The sequence below is a fragment of the Microtus oregoni genome, unplaced genomic scaffold, assembly GCF_018167655.1.
Source record: "Microtus oregoni isolate MIOR12 unplaced genomic scaffold, Mior012 000002F_ref0000024, whole genome shotgun sequence".
Taxonomy (NCBI): domain Eukaryota; kingdom Metazoa; phylum Chordata; class Mammalia; order Rodentia; family Cricetidae; genus Microtus; species Microtus oregoni.
Window position 1 is genome coordinate 79,333,444 of NW_024543061.1, and position 21,244 is coordinate 79,354,687.

A 21,244-nucleotide genomic window follows, 5' to 3' on the forward strand; every position below is an offset into this window, starting at 1 on the left:
GCCGTGCCACAGGTGTGAAGCAACAGGGACAGTCATGGGCTGAGACCTCTAAAAACCTGGCCCAATGTCAGCCTTTTCTTGTTATAAGCTGATCATCTCTGGGGTAAGGTGCAGTGAAGGAAAGCCAGAATGTCTGTATACAACAGAGTTGATGAAAAGGGAGGCCATGAATTTGTACATCTCTTTTTATTTAATTCTCACAGACCAATTTCACATGCCCAGAGTTCCTTCTTAAGCATACTCAAAGAGCACAATAAAATGGCAGGCAGCCTATAATTGTTTTGTTTAAATAAAACAAAATATCCACAAGATATCATCATATCCACAAGATTAAGACACTTTTAAAATATGTGTGTTTCTGTGTGCATATTACTTTAGAGTATGTGTGTGTGCATGTTTGTACACATGTGTATGCGTGTGTGCACTCATGTCATGGTACAAACATGGAAGTTCAAGACCACCTTGCAGAAGTTCATTCTCTCCTTCCACTACGTAGGAAGGAGAGAGAATGATGGCCTGTGTCATCAAGCACAGGCCATCAGGCTTGGCAGCATGTATCTTTAACAGCTGAGCCACCTTACTGTCCCTTCAAGACACTTTTCTTTATAGGCACAAGTAATAGAGCTGTTGTCTTGCTTTAACAGTAATGGAGCCAAACACTTCAGAAGGGAATCTAGTCAACTGAGTGGGGATGGGTATCATTGTTGTACATTATAGCTTAAGAAAAATATATATGTATACCTCCTATGAAATACAAAGACAAAATTTCTACTTTCTAGAAGCTCATCCACCCCCAATATTTTAATTTGATGATCATAATTTACAAGAGCACTTTACGTATGAATATGCCATTAGGTTTTAACTGGAAACAGAACTTACTTTCATCAATAGGCTCATACTTTTTGATGATCTCTGTTGAAGCAGAGTAATTTATCTCCAGTTCATACTGCTCTTGGGTTAAAAACTCAGTCAGATTGTTTTCTGAAAGAATCTTCCGGTTTTCAGAATATGTGTTGAAAATCTCAATAATTTCTTCTCTGTGGGCAATACTCCGATAAATGGCTCTAAATTCTTCTATGGTGATTTTCCCTTGTTTCTGTCTGTCATTTTCCTACTAAAAAAAGGGACTGGTGGGCTCACAGTGGAAAAAAATCAAAGATACAAAGTAAACATACACATATTCATATATCGTATGCTAATCCATAAAACTTAAAGCCTGTTGGATCCTAATTGAAGATAAAATGCATCACCTTGTGGGGAGTGATGCCAAAGTCAGGAAAAGTTTAGTAGCTGGTCAAGTCAGAGGAAGAAGAACTGAGTGCAGGGGCAGATAAGAATTTCAAGATGTTTTTCAATTACGTATTTCCTTTGTGTACTCCATTCCCCTTAAATTCCTTTTTTTTTATTGAGAAAAGAAAAAAAAACAAATTTCCTCCTCCTCCCAGCCTCCCATTTCCCTCCCCCTCCTCCCACCCTTCTCCCCCTCCTCCCACCCTTCTCCCCCTCCCCCCACTCCTCTGCCCCTCCCTCTCCAGCCCAAAGAGCAGTCAGATTTCCCTGCCCTGTGGTAAGTCCTAGGTCCTCCCCCCTCCGTCCATTTCTAGGAAGGTGAACATCCAAACTGGCTAGGCTCCCACAAAGCCAGCACATTACGTAGGTTAAAAACCCCGTGCCATTGTCCTTGGGTTCTCATCAGCCCTCATATACAATAAAGGATTGTCTGGAGGCATTACCATCCCTGACTTCAATCTCTATTACAGAGCTACAGTGATGAAAACAGTGTGGTACTGGCATATAAACAGAGAAGTCGACCAATGGAATCGGATAGAAGACCCGAATTTTAACCCACAAACCTATGAACACCTCATTTTTGATAAAGGAGCCAAAAGTATACAATGGAAGAAAGAAAGCATCTTTAACAAATGGTGCTGGCATAACTGGATGTCAACCTGTAGAAGAATGAAAATAGACCCATATCTATCACCATGCACAAAACTCAAATCCGAATGGATTAAAGACCTCACTATCAGTCAGAACACATTGAACCTGATAGAAGAGAAAGTGGGAAGTACCCTACAGGAGATGGGCACAGGAGATCGCTTAAATTCCTTTTTAAGGCCAGGCCAGGCCAGGTCGTGTTCGTGCGCTACCAATTCATAGTCTGGACCATAAATGTCGGATACAGTCAAGATCATGGTAGACTGTTAGAGGCTGCGGTCATTAAGAAGCACCTTGAAAAGAAGTCTCAACAGTTATAAGATTTGGTACAAGGACATAGGTTGGGCTCAGGTTTTAAAAGTAACAAAAGCACCAGGAGGTCCTGAATCATAAAAATGCCTGACCAAAGCAGGAAAAAGCAAAAAAAACGCAGTTAGGGATTCAGCTCAGCTTGAGGGTGTTTACAGACCATCTATGAGGCTACGAATTTGATTCCCAGGACCACACCAATCTGATGTAAGGTGCTGCTCATAACAATAGCACTGGCCTGTGAGAGCAGGAGGGTCAGAAATTCAAGGTCATCCCCTGCTACAGAGCAAGTTCAAGGCCAAGCTAGGTGACTTGAGATTCTGCCTGAAAATAGTAATTAAAAATTTTAAAAATAGAAGTGGTGTAATTATTTATTGGCTGTTCGAAGACATGTAAAATGGCAGAAAATGCAATTCAAGTAGGAAATAGTGAATACACGATGAAAAACAGTCATCGGTGACAGAATGAAAGAATTCAGAAGGACAACTTTGCAGAGATTGTAATCACAGTAACAGAAGTATCATGCTGCAAACAAACAGAGATCCACAGAAAATTCACCTGAGGAGTTACGATTCTGAAGAGGGCTTAGAAAGCATACTGACTCTCTCATCACAGTGTAAACACCTGGATACAAGGAAGCCCCAGCTTGGCGGGCCATCGGGTTGAGGTAAAATGTTTACAGATATGACATTGTCTTTCAACCCCCAGAGGGTGGTGGTAGTTTGGAGACAGGAATTAAAGTCTCTGAGCCTCTCATTTTTATCTGAGAAAGAGGAAAAGACAGTCCTACCTACGCCATCAGCCTGCTGTGGGAATGGGTAATACACCCCAGATGGTGGAACTGAATAGGGGGTACTTATCACATATTAGCTATGTCTGTTCCCTCACGTCCTTTAGGCAAGCTGTGTCTCATCTTTTCAAGCTTCTCCTGTGAAGTGCACAGCATCTTAGAACCCCTGGGGTACAACAGGAGACAGGCACACTGGAAATCACCTCTTCATCTCACTGGGAAGAGTTCAGGGGTGATTATCAGAGAATTTGCCACAAAAGGGTCGAAGAAGCCATCCGAGCTGGGACTCAAACACGAAGAGCATCCCGTCAGATCAGAGAGCAGTGCTGCCCCACACAAATAGCAGCTTGGAGAGGCAGGGTCCAGCTACCCTGGCGAGGGGAAAGGAGAGGGGACAAGCTTTGGAGCAGAACCACTATCTGTGCTTAGACCCTGGGTCTCAAAAGTACTGGAAACAAGAACCGCACCTTAAAATTAAACAAGCTCAAAATTACACATTTTGTCACTGAGTAAACTACCAGAACACCAATATCGGTTTTAAGTTCTGGAATTTGAGGTTCTTAAACAGTGGCTATTGTAGAATTAAATAATTTTGTTGTTACTCCATCCCAATCAATTATTCATTAAAAATCTTAATTGAAAATCAGTAAAATTCAAAGTGGGCCTGTAACTCAGAAAAGTTTTTGTTACGCTTGATTATATAAATCAAAACTCCACCTCCTGCATAGCAACATGAAATAGAATGTGTGTTACCTGCTGAGTAAACACAAGTTTTGTTACATTCAACCAAAACACAAACATGCTCATCTTGAAAGTTCTCTGCTGACTTTTTTAAGTGTGTGTTTTCGGAATAAATGAAAGCTGCCTTTTGGTACAATAAAAAACTGGAAGGAAAACCAAACAAAACCTCACAAATCCACATAATTGTTTCAATTGATCAATACCAAAAGATAATGGTGGGCCACAAATTAACCAAAAAAATCAAAAATAAAATCTCCAAAAGATAATTAGGATTATACTATTGACTGAGGGGCAGCTCTAATAAATGCGGGAAATGAAAGAAGAGGGAGTTAGCAACAATTAGGGAAAAACAGAAGACATGAGCAAAAAGGTTTAAGCCTGATGCGAGACACAGAACAGCTAGAACTTTGGATAGTGCTGTGTTAAAAGCTGCATAAACTGTCTCCAGTCCTGTCAATGGACAAGACTAATCCTGAAATCATACAGACTTGAGTTGAACGAACACATTCCATTGCACAAATTAATCACACATATGCACAGAAAAATCCCCTAAAATGAAAATCTGGTCATTTCAGCCATCTCCTAGACGATTTGTTTCCCTTGTCTTCAAGACACCCGACATGCGTATCTATGTGTTGTCTTCAGTCCCTGACGACGGCAGTGGCAGCCTCTGCTTTGTCATCCTTGAGCCTCACACAGCCGCGGTCCTGAGCTGGCCACTGTTTACACAGCATAGGCACTATGCCAGTCCCCGTGTGGTAGAAGCTGTTCTCCAAGTGTGTGATGCCATCCTTTGTCTTATTAACCTGCTAGCTCACCTGTGCAACACTGTAGAAATCATTGCTATGTTCCATATCTCTTCCCCAGGTTGCATTAGGCATCCATCTTCTAGATTCGCCTCAGTCAATGAATTTGTTTCTTACATTCTTGTTATTTTAAAGAGTACTTCACTGAGGGTATTCAGAATTATCGTTCATGTAAAAGTTTAAGATATACCAAGAATTTCTCTGAATTAAAAATATTTTAGTACATTTATTTGTGTGTGCATCTGGGTACATAAACGCCTCTGCATGCATGTGGAAATCAAAAGACAATCTGCAAGAGTGGGCTCTTATCCTCCACCTCGTGGGTCCTGAGATTAGACTATCAGTCTCAGCAGCAAGCTTCCCTTATCCAATGAGCCGTCCCATAGGCCATCTATCACCAGACAGACTCGTTACAAAGAGGGGAAAAATAAAATCTTGAGCAGCTAACTGGTGGATTGAGCATCTCACACATAAAGTTCTCAAACAGAAGTGCCTATAAACCTTGTTACAATGGATCAAATAACAAGTAAAGGGATATAAAGGATTCTTCTGTTGTCTACTAGAGAATGCAGCAGAAGAGAATGTGTGCAAAGCAACAGCAAGGTCAGAAGGCAGAATTAGGAAGTCAGCCGGGCAGGATGAAAGTGGTTGTGGCTTGCAGATGGAGATGGTGGAGGAGTGGGCTATCTCTATCTCGCTTCTAACTTCTAGTCAATTCTATACTGCGACCATATTATTTATCAAGAAATGCTTGACATTTTTCAAGCCAAAAACTTTATGAATATCCATTGTCTACAAAAGGAAATTTAAATTCTGAGGTCTACCCTTTCAGAACTCCACTATCAAGTCAGGTGTGCTTACTCATGCCTATAATCTTAGCATTAGGGATGAAGACACAGGCAGATCAAGAGTTCAAGGTCATCCTCAGCTGCACAAAGAGTCTGAGGCTTCTGTGAACCACATGAAACTGTTGAAAATTAGAACAGGAGCGAAGGGAAAAAGGAAATGAAAGTTTGGAAAGAAAGAGGAAGCCAGGTGGTGGTGGTGCATGCCTTTAATCCCAGCACCCCTCTGGAGGCAGAGGCAGGTGGATCTCTGTGAGTTCAATACCAGCCTGGTCTACAGAGCGAGTTCCAGGAGAGCCAGTGCTGTTACACAGAGAAACCATGTCGAAGAAAAAGAAGAAGAAGAAGAAGAAGAAGAAGAAGAAGAAGAAGAAGAAGAAGAAGAAGAAGAAATGGAAAAAGAAAGAGGAATGGGAAGAGAAAGAGGAATGGGAAGAGAAGAGGAAGGAGGAGATGAGAGGATCTAAAGGAAAGAAAAGGAGGAGGGGGATTGGAGGAAAGGAAAGAAAGGGGGAGAGATAAAGGGACAGGAGGGAAAGGAAAAACAAAGCCACTTTCTGTTTTCTGTTTTCTGGTCCTAAGCCACTTTTCACTTTTCTTCCCAAGCCCCTCCAGGCATCCTTCTCCAGCCACATTTGGTTACAATTTCATTCATAAACTTTCCTGCTGTGCATTCTGTATACAGGGCTTCTCACTCCTTCTTTTCTCTTTAAACAATGCTACCCGCACACTTTGCAGAGTCTTTTTCCTCCCACAGTCCATGTTCTCAGGGACATTCATCACAGTCTGCTCAGAGGAAGTTCAGTATTGGTTTCTCTTCTGAGAGACCGTGCCTCCCTCCTTCCCCCACTGCTCAGACTTTCTAAGAGAGCGATGTATTCATCAGTCCTTGGTAACCGCCTAGAGGAGACCTATGTCCTGTAGGAACAAATTCTTGAAACTCAAAAGCATACAATTCCATACTTGACTGGTGAGCAAAGGTATGATCCAAAACTAGGTACATGTATTGAAGTCACCTGTAATATTGCTTATAAAATATTATAATGCTATAAATTCAAGACCATTACAAGACAAAGCAATAAATCTTTTTGTAAAGGCATAATTAAAAAAAGTTTAGTGGATTGCTGTTCAAGCCATTTCTCAATAATTCAACCTGTAGAAAGTACTTCAGATATATTATCAAAATCATAAACTTATATTTTTTTACCAAAATTTATAATAAAGAAGTCCCTTTGTAAGAAAGTAAATTTATGCCATAATCTATGTCAGCTCCTTAGGAAATCAATGTATTTTAAGTTATTCCTAATGCAACCTTATTCACTGCTTAGTAAGGCCATATTTTGTTCATGTACAAGGTATATTCATAAATAATATTTTATTTATGACTAGAACAATCTGATGGAATTAATATCCCCATTTCAGAGACTAGGAAATTTGTTTAAGAAAGTTTTGGTTTGCAAAAATAGTAGCTAAGCCTAAAATCTCTATACTTGGAGACATTGCCATATTTTACTCACCCAAGTCATCTTTGTTTCATTAGACTGAATTCAACAGAAAGTATATGTAGAAAGGAAGACCTAATAATTAGAATTCAAGGAGAATTGGATGCTCTGGACTGGATCTATGGCTCAATAAACAAAGCATTTTCTGTGAAAGTATGAGAACAGGGACTCAGAGGGCCAGCACCCACCAAGCAACCTGGGATGGCATGACAGCCTACTTGTAATCCCAATCCTCAGGAAGCTGAGACAGGCTGATTAGTTAACTTCGTAGAATCTGCAGGCTCGGGTTCAGTGGGGGATGAAGCCTTGGTAAATAAATAGATGAATAATCAAGAAGATGCCCAATGTCAACCTCTGACTGCTCCATAGATGCCCCACATGCAAACATGGATACATGTATGCATGCATACAATATATACATGCATATGCCTAAAAGACTTGAATGCTCAAGCTGATTAAAGACATACACAATATTCACTCAGCCAGTACACATCCCTTATCTTTTTATTCAATCAGCCTTTGACTAGCAATTTAGCCTAACATGATGAAGAAGCGGAAGGCCGAGAACTGCTTTCACAGTGAGTTTACCACAGTCATCACTAATGTTTCTAAAGTTCTCAAGGTCATGGGATCATTTCTTAAAGGTTTTTTAAATGTATTCTAAGCAGTTTCTGTTGGCAGAGGCTGCTTGTCCATTTCTGCTGCCCAGACCCAAAGTAATCACACTGAAACTATATTATTTGCAATACTGTTTGGCCAATAGCCTAACTGTCTTTCAAGATAGTTCTTTTATCTTAAATTAACCCATTTAATCTATGTATTACCATGTCGTTGTGTCTTACCGGGCAAAGTTCTGGTATCTGTCTCCTCCAGCGGCCTCATGGCTTCCTCCTGACTCTGCCTTCTTTCCTCCGCTGTTTGCTTGAAATTCCCACCTTGTTCTATTCTGCTAAGCCACTGGCCAAAGCAGCTTTATTCATTAACCAGTAAAAGCAAGCATATTCTGTCTCTAGTTGCATTCATATATTTATGTGGGTGGGTATGTATCACAGCACGTGAAGATCAGAGGACACTTGCAGGTGTCAGTTCTCGCCTCCCACCATGAGGGTTTCAGGAGGAGATCTCAAGTCAACAGACTTGACAGTAAGTGCCTTCACCCAATGAGACATCTCCACTGGTTCCCTCTGCTCTAATTTTTGTGAACATTGTTGTCATAGTCACAGCAAAAATATTTTGCCTAACAAAATAAACATGAAGACCTGCCCATGTCTGAGCAATAAAATTTTCCAGAGACCCATTTCCATACTTTGACAACTGCTAAACATTCTATAAAGTGCATTGGATGTAGCACGTGCTTTACCCAGTCCTGGTTCAGATCATCTGTGTCTGGAAGAGATTCCAAAGCAATGTAAGGATGTACGGATAGCGTTTACATCAGCACACATTTGATGTTTTAACACAGTGCTGCCTCCACGTGTATTGTATGTGAAGTCCGTTAAACCAGGAAAATCATGATTTTCTCCCTCTTAGGAGATCTATTAGCTAGAAAACCCTATGTGTGTAAGTCTTGTGTGGGGAAAACTTTTTATATTCCTCAGATGTGGATTTAGACATGAACTGGTTCCTCACCTTCAAAACAAAATAGTGTCTGGAAGTTCAATAAACCTATCTATCTAAATTAGCCAAGCCAGCTTTTGCTTTTCTTTTTTGCATAATTCTCAAATAAATAAATAAATAAAAGTCAGCTTTTGGGACAAAGTTCAACTGAAGCTTGGTCTTGTTCAATTCAGGATCATCCCCTTTGACCCCTGCTGCTGACTGATGAAATCAAGTCGGAATCCTTCTTGCTAGTTCTTTAAACAAAATCTCAGTAGAATTTCTCCCTTGGACTAAGTGAACTAAGAATATTTCTTCAGGTTACTCATTCTTTAAATTACAGTTCTGGGCCATAAATGACAAAGGAAAGTTTTACTTTCCTATACTTAGAGCCAGTGAGGTGGCTGAGCAAGTAAAGGAGCTTGTCACCAAGTCTCACAACCTAAGTTCAACCCCCAGAACCCTATAGCAGAACAAAACTGACCCTTAAGGCTCTGTTGTGATCTCTACATGCACACTGTGGCACATGTGTGCACACATATTTGCTTGCACACACACATAAATGTGAACATTTTAAAAAAAAAATGGACACCTTTAAAATATCAACTTAAAGAGTATGCTGAACACCATATACATGTCCATCCCATTCAAAGGTGTTCTTATTCTGTGCGTGTGTCTGAGAGATAGACAGACAGGCAGACAGAGAAAGAGAGAAATAAGAACAGTCAACATAAAATCTACTCATAAAATTCTATGGCTACAATTCAGTTTCCCATACTACAGGCACTCTTCCGTAAGCACACCTCAAGGATCTTTTCCCATTGTAGACTGAAGCTGTCTGTACCCTTTGACTATTAGCCCGCTGCCTACCGCATTGGTCCCTCCCAACCTCCGCTCTGTCCTTTCCTCCTAGGAATTTATCTCAGATCCCTCACATCTGTGCTATCATAAAATATTTTATATCCCTTTGTCCCACTTCTCGCACCTAATTCCTCTTCGGGGTTTATTCATGTTATTGTGAGTGAGAAGAAGCCTTTGTTTCCCTGGGGAGAATCACCCCACATTATGGATATGCCATGGATTCTTTACCCATTATTACATTGGTGAACACTTCAGCTGCTTCCAATGTCTTGGCTATAAAGATACACTGCAGTAAGCATGGGCATTCAGGACAAACACTGGAGTTTGTCTACGGTCTTCTCGGGAATGGAGGTGTGTCACACAGTGGTTCTGTTTCAGTTTTGGGGGTCCTCTCCATGATATCTTTCCAATGGCTGCAATGATTTGCCTGCTCATGAAGAATGTGCAGGATGTCTTTTTCTCCATGTCCGTACAAACTCTTGCTGTCATACATGCACATTCCATTCCACCAGCTTTGGGTGACGTCTCCCGTGGTTTGCTCTGCACTTCCACATGGCTACTGGGGTTAGGCACTTTTCGGATACCTGTTGACTATTTGCATATTTTTACAATAATGTCCATATGCCCCTTTTGTTTATTTTTAAGTGTCACTACCTTTGTCCTTTACTGCATTTTGTAACTGTGTTTTAGATATTAACCCCTTATCAAACATGTAGTCCACACCTACTTCCTCTCACTCTGAAGGTTGCTTTCTTGGTTTTACACTCCCTTTGTTATGCCAAAGCCATTAACTGAGTGTATTTTCATCTTCTTCTTTGTCTTCATTCCCTGTTTTTTGTTCGAGTAACCAGTATAAAGACTGATGTCAAGCAGATTTTGCCCTAGAGTGTCTTCCAGGAGTTCTCTAGTTTGGAGTCTGACATTTACATCTTTGATGTGTTTCTGATGGACTTGGTGTGCAGCCTGAGAGTCCGGTCTAAGATTTTGCATATGGATATCCAGTCTTCTCTCTGCTGCTCATTGAGGAGACTCTCCTAAGCCACTGAGTGTGCTTAGCTTCTCCCCCGAAGACCACAGACAGTGTAAGAACAGTTTATCTCAGGGATCTCACTCTTGTTTCATTTTCTTGCACACCTATGCTACAGCTTTGGTCTTTCTCAAGATATGTTGGTTATACAAGGAAGGTCTTCTTTAGTCCAATTAGAATTGTAAGCTTTTTTTTCTCACTATTTGGAGCGGGGGAGAGAGACAGAAACTGCCCTGAATCTGTAGATTGCCTTTGTCAAAATGAACACATCAACATAAAATGTTTCAATTTATTTCTATATTTTAAATTTTCTTTTGTTCGTGTTTCATAGTCTTGAACAAGTGTTTTATCTCCTGAGATAAATTAATTCTTAGGTACATTATTCATTTTGATATTAATAGAAATGAAACTGTTTTCTTGGTTTATTCTGGCTTGATTCACTGCTGGTGAGTAGAAAGGCAATGGTTTTTGCACCCAATGCTGTCCCGATGCTGTGTCCTGCCAATTTGCTGAATTTATGCTGATAGATTTTTTTTGACAGAGTCCTTCATGTTTTTTCCACATAAGATCATCTGTGACGACTAGAGACCATTTTACTTCTGCCATTCCAACTTAAACATGCTTTCTTTCTTTGTCTTAACTAGCTTCCGTGGCTGGCATGTCTTACTCTTAGAGTTTTAAAGTAGAAGAGTTGAGATGGGAACCTTTGTTTGTTCCAGCGCACAAAGGAAAATCAGCTTGAGAGCTTTCTTCTTTGTTTGTTTAGATTTTTGTTTTGGTTTCATTTTTGTGTCTTTTGTTTCTGGTTTTCTGTTTTTATCACTATGTATGTTGGTTTTTCATATATGAACTTTGCTGTCTTGAGATCATTTCTTTCCTTGACAACTGTGTGTGTATATGGATGTGTACATGGTCATATGGATGTGAGTGTGTAGGTACACATGTGGGTACCCATATACACATGTGTGCTTGTAGGCAAAGTTCAGAAATAGGTGTCTTTCTTAGTCACTTCTCCACATTGTTTTTAGATAGGAACTCGTCATGAAAATGGGGGCTCACTGACTATCTAGTCGGGTAGCCTCAGGGATCTTTCTGTCCCTACATCCCCAGTGTTGGGATTTCAAGCTTGTACTACCATTTCTGGATTTTTGCAAGAGTGTTAAAGATCCAAAATCAGGTCCTCAGGTCAAGTGCCCTTCATACTAAATTATCTCTCCAGTTCTAAGAGTTATTTTTAGATTGGAAAAAAGGTGTTCATTTTTATAAGGCAATCAGGTAATTTTATTTTATCATTCATTTTGTTAATGAGAGTAGATTCTGTATATTGAACCATCCTTGCATGTAAGCAGAAAATCCCATCTGGTCATGGCATAGACTCCTTCTTGGGGGTTATTAAATTTGGCTTGCTAATATTTTGCTGAGAAATTTTGAATTTGTGTTCATCAAACATGTCTTGTGATATCCACATTCAGCTTCCATACCATGATTTCTCTGTATTTATAAAATAGCATTATAATCATTTCCTCTTCAGTTAAAAAGGGATGTGTCTTGATCCCTTTGAAATCTTCACCTACAAAGTCATTTGGCTGGGTTTTTCTTTGTTGATTATTTCACGTTATTAATGACTAGGGGTCTTGTTTTGTTTTGTTTCTTACTGTTGATCTATTCAAGTTTTCTAATTCCTTTTGATTCAGATTTTGTAGGCTGTGTGAATTTAGTTATTTTTCCATTTTCTATAATCTAGTCGATCTGCAGCTATGTGGTGTTTCCCTCATGGTGCTCTTTATTTCTGTGGGGCCAGTTGTAATGTCTCCTCTTTTGTTTAAAAATCTACTCATTTCTGTCTTCTCTCTTTTTCTTCCTGTCTTGCTAAGGATTTGCCAACTATTTAATTAATTACTGTGATTATTGTCTATTATTTTTTTCTTTTCATAAAGGAGATCTTATATAGTTCAGAGTAGGACCAAACTGAACTCTTGATCTTCCTTCCTCAGGCTCCCAAATAAGATTAGAGACACTCCCACAAGCAGCATTTTTGTCAATCTTTAGTATTGTGTTCCTTCTAGATTTGTTTCTTCTATGTCAAAAACAAAAAACAAAACGAAATAAACAATCAAGCAAAAAGCCACTACCATTCACTTTTTATATTTAATCCTAGTTCAGTCGTCCTAATGTTGATCTTTTTCCTGGATCTGGTGTGACAATTTCTATGCACTCAGTAAATTTCAAGCCAATGTCCTGGTATCATTTCAAAACTTAGTAGCCATATCTGTATTCCGTTCCTAAGATACTGATTTTCCGCATGTATATTTAAACACTTATTTATGTACCTGAGTGTGTGTATGTGTGCCACAAACTTAAAGGCACCTGAGTGGAACTAAAGTGAGGCACTGTGTGCATGCTGGGACCCGAACACAGGTCCTCTACAACAACAGTAAGTGTATTTAGCCAGTGAGCCATCTCTCCAGCCCCGTGTGTACTTCCTAAAGAAGCACCCAAATATCTACTAATGTCTACTTACACTGTAGCAAATCCCTCCTAGATTGGAGCAGACAGGGAGAGGGTATCATCTCACCTTAAAAATTTGTTTCACGTGAGCAAAGTTGCAACGAATATCAAATTTTTCAAGCAACCTGTGAGTATTTTCAACGCCGATTTTTCCACCTCTAAAGTCTTCCTGGATCTTGGACAAAAACCATGTATGAAGCAGAGGAAGTTAAGGAAATTCTCAAAGTAAGTCACTTACTGAGGCTTTAAAACTCTTTAAGAAATAATCTGTATTCAGTTTTAATGAACAGTCTGTCCTGTGCTCAGACAGTAGCAAATAAATACTATTCAGAACCAAATAATATTGTTACCAATTACAGTACAGGTATAAAAGACATAAAAAGACAGATACCAGTTAAAATGCAGGACAATGTATTTTTCATACAAAACCCAAAACATAAAGCTAGCACTTGGGAAATTCACTATACAGTTATTACATCTTATTTGCCTGGAAGTCTGATCCTGAAATCTCCTGGACCCCAATATTCTCCCACCCACCTGACCACCCTCATCTGGAAAGATGAGCAAAATGACACTTAGTCTTATAGAAGACAGAACATTAAATAAGTTCATAAGACATTATTAAACATAGGCTGGAGTGCTCAATTGTGACTATGACTGATTTAATTACTACACTAGTCAAAATGCCCTGGTACAAGCTTGCCTCAAAATTAGTTCAAGTACCTTCAGAAAGGATGACAAACATCATAATGTGGTCTGGGGGCACAGTTGAGGTACTAGTATGTTCTCTTAATCATGTTTGAGGCCCTGGGTTTAATTCCCGGTGCCACATAAACCAAATGTGGTGGTGCATGCCTGTAATTCCAACACCCTGAAGGTGAAGGCAAAGGGATCAGAAATGCAAGGTTCTCTTTGGCTACGTGACCAATTTGAGATCAGCCTGGGCTCCCTGGGCTACGGGAAACCTCATCTCAAAATTACAAAACGAAGCTACAATAAATTTATATTTGATTTGAAAAGAGAAAGTCGAATAATCAAGTCTATTTACTATATTCAGATTAAGTTCAAAAATTAGGATGCCCCAACTTGAAAAAATAGATTAAGACAAAGTAATAGTGTGAGCTAAAAAGTCAAGGAAGCTCCAGGTGAGAGTTGCTCCATTTTCTGCTCAATTTTAAATTGTTAAAACTAACAACTCTCAAACTTAATGACTCTGACTCAATATGAAAAAGTGCATTTTCTTATAGCAGTAATAATAATACAAGAATCTACGGAAACCCAGAAAAGCTCTGAACTGTAGAAATAGGCAGAAAGTTCATATTCAAATAGTAGATGCTTGAATTCAGAACTCTGAAAAGACTGAAGGCCACATGAACACGCAGAACGGAAAGCAAGAGCAGGAATGGGTCAGAAAGATCTGGATGGATATTTTGCTTCTGCGTAGTCATGATGTCGCGTTTCCATGTTTTCATGATCTATGTCACGTGTCCTCCCATAGAGGTCTCTCCGCCTAAGGAGTTGTCAGTTGATCTAAGAAGTAGTTCCTCCTCTCTATGATAGTCATCAACTGTTCTCACTGCTGCAGCTTTTCTAGGGAAAAGGCAGAGAACACACACAAAGGGGAAAAACAAAGAGAAAATAAAACATGAAAGATGTGATCCCTGCATAAAATGTCTGGCTTCTTATGTTCTGAGAACTTTCAATCCCACTGGCATTTTCAACAAACTCCATTTGTTTCTATTTTAACGTGTGTGTGTGTGTGTCTGTGTGTGTGTGTGTGTGCACTTTCCATAACGCATGTGTTGAGATCAGAGGACAACTTGCAGGACTCTTTTCTCTCCTTCCACCAGGGTGGGTGTGGGGTTCAAACTCTGGTTGTCAAGCTTGGTAACAAGCAGCTTTCCTGGCTGAGTCGTCTCTCCACCCTCATATCTCATTTTACTCCTCCTGGTTTGTTACTAATCCCTCAAACCTTTCATCACAATGTTCACCCAGAGGGGTGGGGCAGCTCCGCTAAGGACCTGAGGGGAAATCAGTGCCCTAGGACAGCTGAAGAGACAAGACACTGTCCAGCATCAACTATAAACCCCAGGCAACTTCTCCAGACCACCCACAACATATCATGGATGTAAAATAAGACACACCACTTGCGAAGAAGACTTTTTCGGAAGCAAGTTCTTAAAACCTTCACAGTTGGTATAGCTGGTGGACTGGGCGACACGGTGTCAGGTGGCTATCATTTTCTTCTTCGGTTCTGAGCACGCATTGTGACATCATTTGAAGTTGCATGCTTCTCTGTGACTTCACCAGGAGACACAGAGCTTGACGGAGTGCCCATCTTCTTGCTCACACATATTGATCTTAAGCTTAAATGATTAACACCTTGAAGGGCAAGGTGTCCCATGGATCGCTTTCCCACCCTGTGAACACCACTTGTTTCAGAAGCTCTGCTTCTGCTGCAACTAGACATGTCACTCTGTGTCTTGAGTAGGAAAGAGAAAGAAAAAGTCATCCGCAGACTCTTAATCCAGGCTCCTCCTGGGGAGTTCGTGAACGCCTTTGATGATCTCTGTCTGCTTATCCGCGATGAGAAGCTCATGCACCATCAGGGTGAGTGCGCTGGCCATCAGCACTGCCAAAAATACTGCGTGCCACTCTGCATCGATGGCAACCCAGTGCTCCTGTCTCACCACAATGTGATGGGTGACTTCCGGTTCTTTGATTATCAGAGCAAACTTTCTTTCAGGTTTGATCTGCTTCAGAATCAGCTGAGAGATATCCAAAGCCACGGAATCATTCGGAATGAGACTGAGTACCTGAGATCTGTTGTTCTGTGTGCCTTAAAACTCTACGTGAACGATCACTACCCAAGTGGAAATTGCAATGTGCTGAGAAAGACAGTCAAATGCAAGGAATTCTTAATTGCTTGCATCGAAGACCACAGCTATGACAATGGATATTGTTGGAATGGTCTTTGGAAGTCTAAATGGATCTTCCAGGTAAACCCATTTTTAACCCAAGTAACTGGACGGATTTTTGTGCAAGCTCACTACTTCAGATGTGTCAACCTTCATGTTGAAATCTCCAAGGATCTGAAGGAAAGCCTGGAGGTGGTCAATCAAGCCCAGTTGGCTCTCAGCTTTGCAAGGCTTGTGGAAGAACAAGAAAATAAGTTTCAAGCTGCAGTCTTAGAAGAACTGCAAGAGCTGTCAAATGAAGCCCTGAGGAAAATTCTCCGGAGGGATCTTCCAGTGACTCGCACTTTGATTGATTGGCAGAGGATCCTCTCTGACTTGAATCTGGTGATGTACCCCAAGTTAGGATACGTCATTTACTCCAGAAGTGTGTTGTGCAACTGGATCATATAAAGGCTTGCTCCTGGCCATTGTCTCAATCTAAATGTTTGGTTTTTTGGGGAGTGGGTACTTGCATGTAGCTGAGAGGTTCTTGGACTGGTAATTAGCCTGTCATGAGTCCCATGCAATCCTAAAGAGGGGAAAGAATAAGAAAAATCTTATAGGGATAGTATTCACAACATGGCATTATAGGGGAGGGGGTAAATACATTCCATAATGTTAATGGTCATGTCACAAATTAAGAAATTCTTATTAGAGCCTAAAGTAACTTGATAATGTGAAGGCAGCCATGCTTAAGACTGTGATTCCTGTGTGTGTCTATGTGTATCTTTGCATATGCTTGTGGGGGGTGTTTGTGTCTGGTGTTTGTGTGTGTGTGTGTTTGTGTGTGTGTGTGTGTGTCTGTGTGTATGTCTTTGTGTATCTGTATCTGTGTGCATCTGTTTGTGTGTCTGTGGGGTGATGTTTGTGTGTGTATGTGTCTCGCCCTCTCTCTGTGTCTGTGTGTCTCTCCCTGTATGTGTCTGTGTCTCTGTGTGTCTTGGTGTATCTGTATCTGTGTGCATCTGTGTGTGTGTCTCTCTGTGTGTCTCTGTGTGTCTCTGTGTGTGTGGTTGTGTACCTGTGTGCCTATGTGCCTAGATATTTGTAAATTTAGCCTCTTTTTGGACTTGAGTAGGTTTACTCACACACCTCACTCTGAAAATGCTACTTCACATTATTCCATTCAGTCTGAGAACATTGAGAAATGGGTGGACATTAATAAATAACATTGGGTTTGGATATCCTTTGAAATAAACTAACCTCAAATCTCTCAGTTATGGGGCTAGAGAAATGGTTAAGAGCACTGGCTGTTCTTCCATAGGAGCTGGATTCAATTCTCAGCATCCACATGATGACTCACAATTGCCTGTAACTTCAGTCTTAGGTTTCTTCTGGTGCTATGAAATAACCCTATACACTGTGAATATGTATTTACACTGTAAATATTATTGTTCTCACTTTTAATAAAAAGCTGATTGGCCGATAGCTGGGCAGGGAGAAATTGGGTGAGACAGCCTGAAACAGAGAGAATGCTGGGATAAAAAAGGGCAGAATCAGAGAAGTTGCAAGCCAAATGGAGAATGAGTCAGAAACACCCACCAAATGGGACAGAAGCAAAAGCTGCAAGCCTCGGGGCAGCACATAGATCAATAGAAATTAGTTAAGCCAAAACAGTTAGTTAGAAATAAGCCTGAGCTATTGGACAAGCATTTATAATTTATATTAAGTCTCCAGTCAGTTATTTGGAAAGCAGCTGCCAGTTATTTGGGAGCAGGTGGTTGCTGGGACAAGAAAACTCCACCTACACTCTGGGGTGCTGTATACTGATGGTGCACAACACTGCATACACACACAAGAAAAACACTCAGACACATAAAATAAAAATGAAGGGTATTAGTAAAGCTGCTTCCACTTCCTTCCTGCTCCCTCCCTATCCCCTTAAAGAAGATGTGGAATTGCAGTAAATCTCTGGGCTTCTAGAATCGCAGGCTCTATAAACCTAATACTTCATCGCAAGCTTTGTACTAAATGTTTTACATACAGTATTTCATATCTGTCTGGTTCTAGTATTAGCCCCATTTTATATTTAAAAAAAAACTAAGGTTTCGAGTTCTCACATTATCAAGACATGTAACATCTTAGTCTAGTCTGTTCAGACAGCTACAGCCAAAGCCTATGGAGTGTGGGCCTGTGAGATGGCTTGGCATATGAAGGTGCCTGCTACTAAGCCTGAAAGGTACCTGCTACCATGTCAGAACCTGAGCTCCATCCCCAGGACACACATGCTGGGAAGCATCAATACGTCCAACCTCCACAGGAACCCCTGTCCCCAACTCCATGCACACAAAATGAAGTAAAATTCAAAATAATTATCATAAAAGGAGAAGCTGACTAAACCAGTGCTCACTAGTCTGAGGCTGGTTCAGGGTCGAGATGTAGGCTGAGTTAATGCTTAGGGAAGGCCTGATTCCTCACTGGATGATGCTCCTTGTTATACAGCACAACTTGGAAGGAGCATGCCTTCCGGATCCTGTTTTATAAGGATATTCATCCTGCTCATAAAAGCTACAGACTCAGGACCTCCTGGAGGCCCCTGAGGCCATGGCACCCTCCCCCCCAGAAATTACATTTCATCATTCAGACTAGCTTAAGTAGCTGGCACAAATGACTACAGATCATCCTCTGTGGGACCAACTATCTGGAGAGGCCTGTTGGATCATCGTGTGATGATGTGGACATGAAATGCTCCCCTCCCTCAGCAAAATCTTTAGCTTTGACTACTTAGTCTCCGGGTAATGTCACTATTTGGGGGAGTTTCTGGAAATGTTTAGAGCCTGGGCCTGATTGGCAGGAGCAGGTCACTGGGGACATGCTTTTAAATGGCTGCTCTCCACGTCCTTCTCTGCTTGACATTGACATGGGTGAGCAGTTCTGTCTCCCACATGCTGCCGCACCCATCATGATGTCTGCCCACACAGAGTCAGCCCCATAACCACAGAAGGAACCCTCTGACGCCATGAACAAGGGAAACCCTTTCTCTACTATGTTGTTTCTGCAGGACATTTGGTCACAGCAGTGAGAAAATAAGGTTGCACACAGAAGAGGTGTGCTCTCCTGAGCAGTTATCAGGGTGAGCACAGCACACAGAGAGGTCCAGCTCAACCCAACCCTGAATGCCATCACTCTGTCCATGCTTCCCAGGGATCTTAAGTCTGCCAACTGTCCTTTCAGTGAAAGCCCAGCTGAAATCTCTAAGGATGACTGGGAAGCAGTCTATAGACCTCATGCTCCAATCCTGATTATCTGATAGGAAAAAGGTGTTTTGGATCTTGAATTCATGCAACTGAAAACTGCTCTACTCTTCTGTCCAGAAATATAAGGCAGACAAGAGCCTGGGCAGGGATTTTTAAATATCAAATCTCCCCACCCCCACAACTAATGGTTACTTATTATTAATCTGTTGACTTTTGTGTGGACATGGTGTTTGCGTGCTCGTGCTTGTGGGGGTGGGGTGTGTGCACACATGCCTGTGAAAGCTGCATATCTGTCTTGGGTGTCATCTTAGATCATCTTATTTTCTGAGAGTCTCTCCTTGAACCTTAGGTCCACCATGCTAGACTGGCTGGCCAATGAATCTCTGCAATTCTCCTGTCTCCTTACAGCAGTTACAGATGGGTGACCATGACAGCCTCTTTTACTTGGGTGTTGAGGATAAGAACTCTGGTTCTCATGCTTACGCAGCAAGCACCCTACCTGCCAGGCAATCTCAACCCTGGATCTTTAGTTTTATTAGTGAATTCTTAGGGTATGTCTTCAAAAATACAAATTCTTGGGAGGCCTTTTCTGAAACATTCTCTCTCTCTCTCTCTCTCTCTCTCTCTCTCTCTCTCTCTCTCTCTCTCCAGACTGAACCTAAGAACACTTACCCTCTATTAATGAACTACAACTCCCCCTAGGATATTTACGTTTTAAAACAAGCATCAGAGGTGTTGTCTCTGGTACAAAAGCTACGCGGTAGGAACACACTTCAGGAATAGTGCTGTGACTTAAAATAGCAAGCCTGATTTCTATTTACTTGAAATCATTTTCCAAAAATGTATTGTCCAATGGAAGCCATTTCAACTACTCACTGTATATGGAACAAAGCCAGGATGTCATCTCTTGTGTAAAAAAAGAAAAGAAAAACAAAGTCCTAAAATAAAGCAGAGAAGAAAATGGCTCTCCTGAACTAAAATGAAACCATCAGATAAACTTTTTAACAAAAACATGAAACAGTTTGTGGTCACAGGTGTAAGTGATTTTTTAGATCATTCCAGAACAGGAATGATCCCGAGAGTTTCTGGGGAAAATTATGGAAACATTTAGCTCCCCATCTGTATTATTGCTTTTCCTGCTACTATACTAAAATACCAGCCGGGCGGTGGTGGCGCACGCCTTTAATCCCAGCACTCGGGAGGCAGAGGCAGGTGGATCTTTGTGAGTTCGAGACCAGCCTGGTCTACAAGAGCTAGTTCCAGGACAGGCTCCAACACCACAGAGAAACCCTGTCTCAAAAAAAAAAAAAAACAAAAAAATAAAATACCTGACAAAAGCAAGTTAAGGGCCTGGAGGGTTTATTTTGTCTAACGATTTGAGAGTATAATCCACCTTGGCAGGGAACCGCTGGTGGTGGGAGTAAGGTCACACTTCATCGACCGTCAGAAAGTAGAGAGCAGTGAGGCCTGGTGCTTAGCTCATTTTTCCCTTTGCACACCATCCAGAACCTACTCCCAAAGAGTGATACCACCCACATTCAAGGTGTGCCTCCACATTTCTAGTAACTCAGTCATGCAAATCTCTCATGGGCATTCGCAGGGCTTAACCCAGCCTATATTTTTTCCTTACTGGTAAGGCCAAGGGCTTCGTTCCTTGTTGAGCCTAGACTTTGTCAAGTTGGCAATCAGTAACATTCATCACACACTCAACATTCAGCCTTGACAATAATATCACTAGCTGTGCTTGTAACTCCAGGGTTCAGAAGGCTAAGACAGGAGGATCATAAATTCAAGTCGAGATTGGCCTAAAAGATGTCATGTCTCTAAAAGAAAAACAAAAACTATTAAATATATAAATACTGTTGATATTTCTAGATATCTGTCACATTTACAAATTATGAAAAGTTCTTAAAATGTAAGGAATTTACCTATTTTTCTCCATCTAACTTTGTGGAGTTCTCAACATTAGGGATACATAACAAAAATGTATATTTGATAATCTTTTACATAATGCATTTATCAAAAACATTGCCCCGTATCATTCAAAATTTTTGAGCATATAAATTTAATTATTTACATGGTATTCATTCTATAAATGTACCATAACAAGACAGCCATTTCCTTCTTCATATATAATTTAAGTTTTTAGGATTTCTCCTGCTACGAG

At 40.8% G+C, this 21,244-nt stretch overlaps 2 protein-coding genes across 2 annotated transcripts in view; one reads left to right on the top strand and one right to left on the bottom strand.

The window, feature by feature from the left end:
- Plcz1 (phospholipase C zeta 1) overlaps nucleotides 1-14,387 on the bottom strand; it is a 53,072-nt gene extending 38,685 nt beyond the window's left edge. Inside the window, exons 1-3 of the mRNA XM_041644978.1 lie at nucleotides 14,353-14,387; nucleotides 12,991-13,114; nucleotides 880-1,111 (exon numbers count right to left, since the gene is read on the bottom strand). Coding sequence (XP_041500912.1) covers nucleotides 880-1,111; nucleotides 12,991-13,114; nucleotides 14,353-14,387 — 391 coding nt within the window. The remainder of the gene's footprint in view (nucleotides 1-879; nucleotides 1,112-12,990; nucleotides 13,115-14,352) is intronic.
- Nucleotides 14,388-15,391: 1,004 nt separating this feature from the next.
- On the top strand, nucleotides 15,392-16,291 carry Capza3 (capping actin protein of muscle Z-line subunit alpha 3). Its single transcript, XM_041678827.1, has one exon. The coding sequence runs from the start codon at nucleotides 15,392-15,394 to the stop codon at nucleotides 16,289-16,291; it is 900 nt and encodes a 299-aa protein (XP_041534761.1).
- Nucleotides 16,292-21,244: the final 4,953 nt, after the last annotated feature.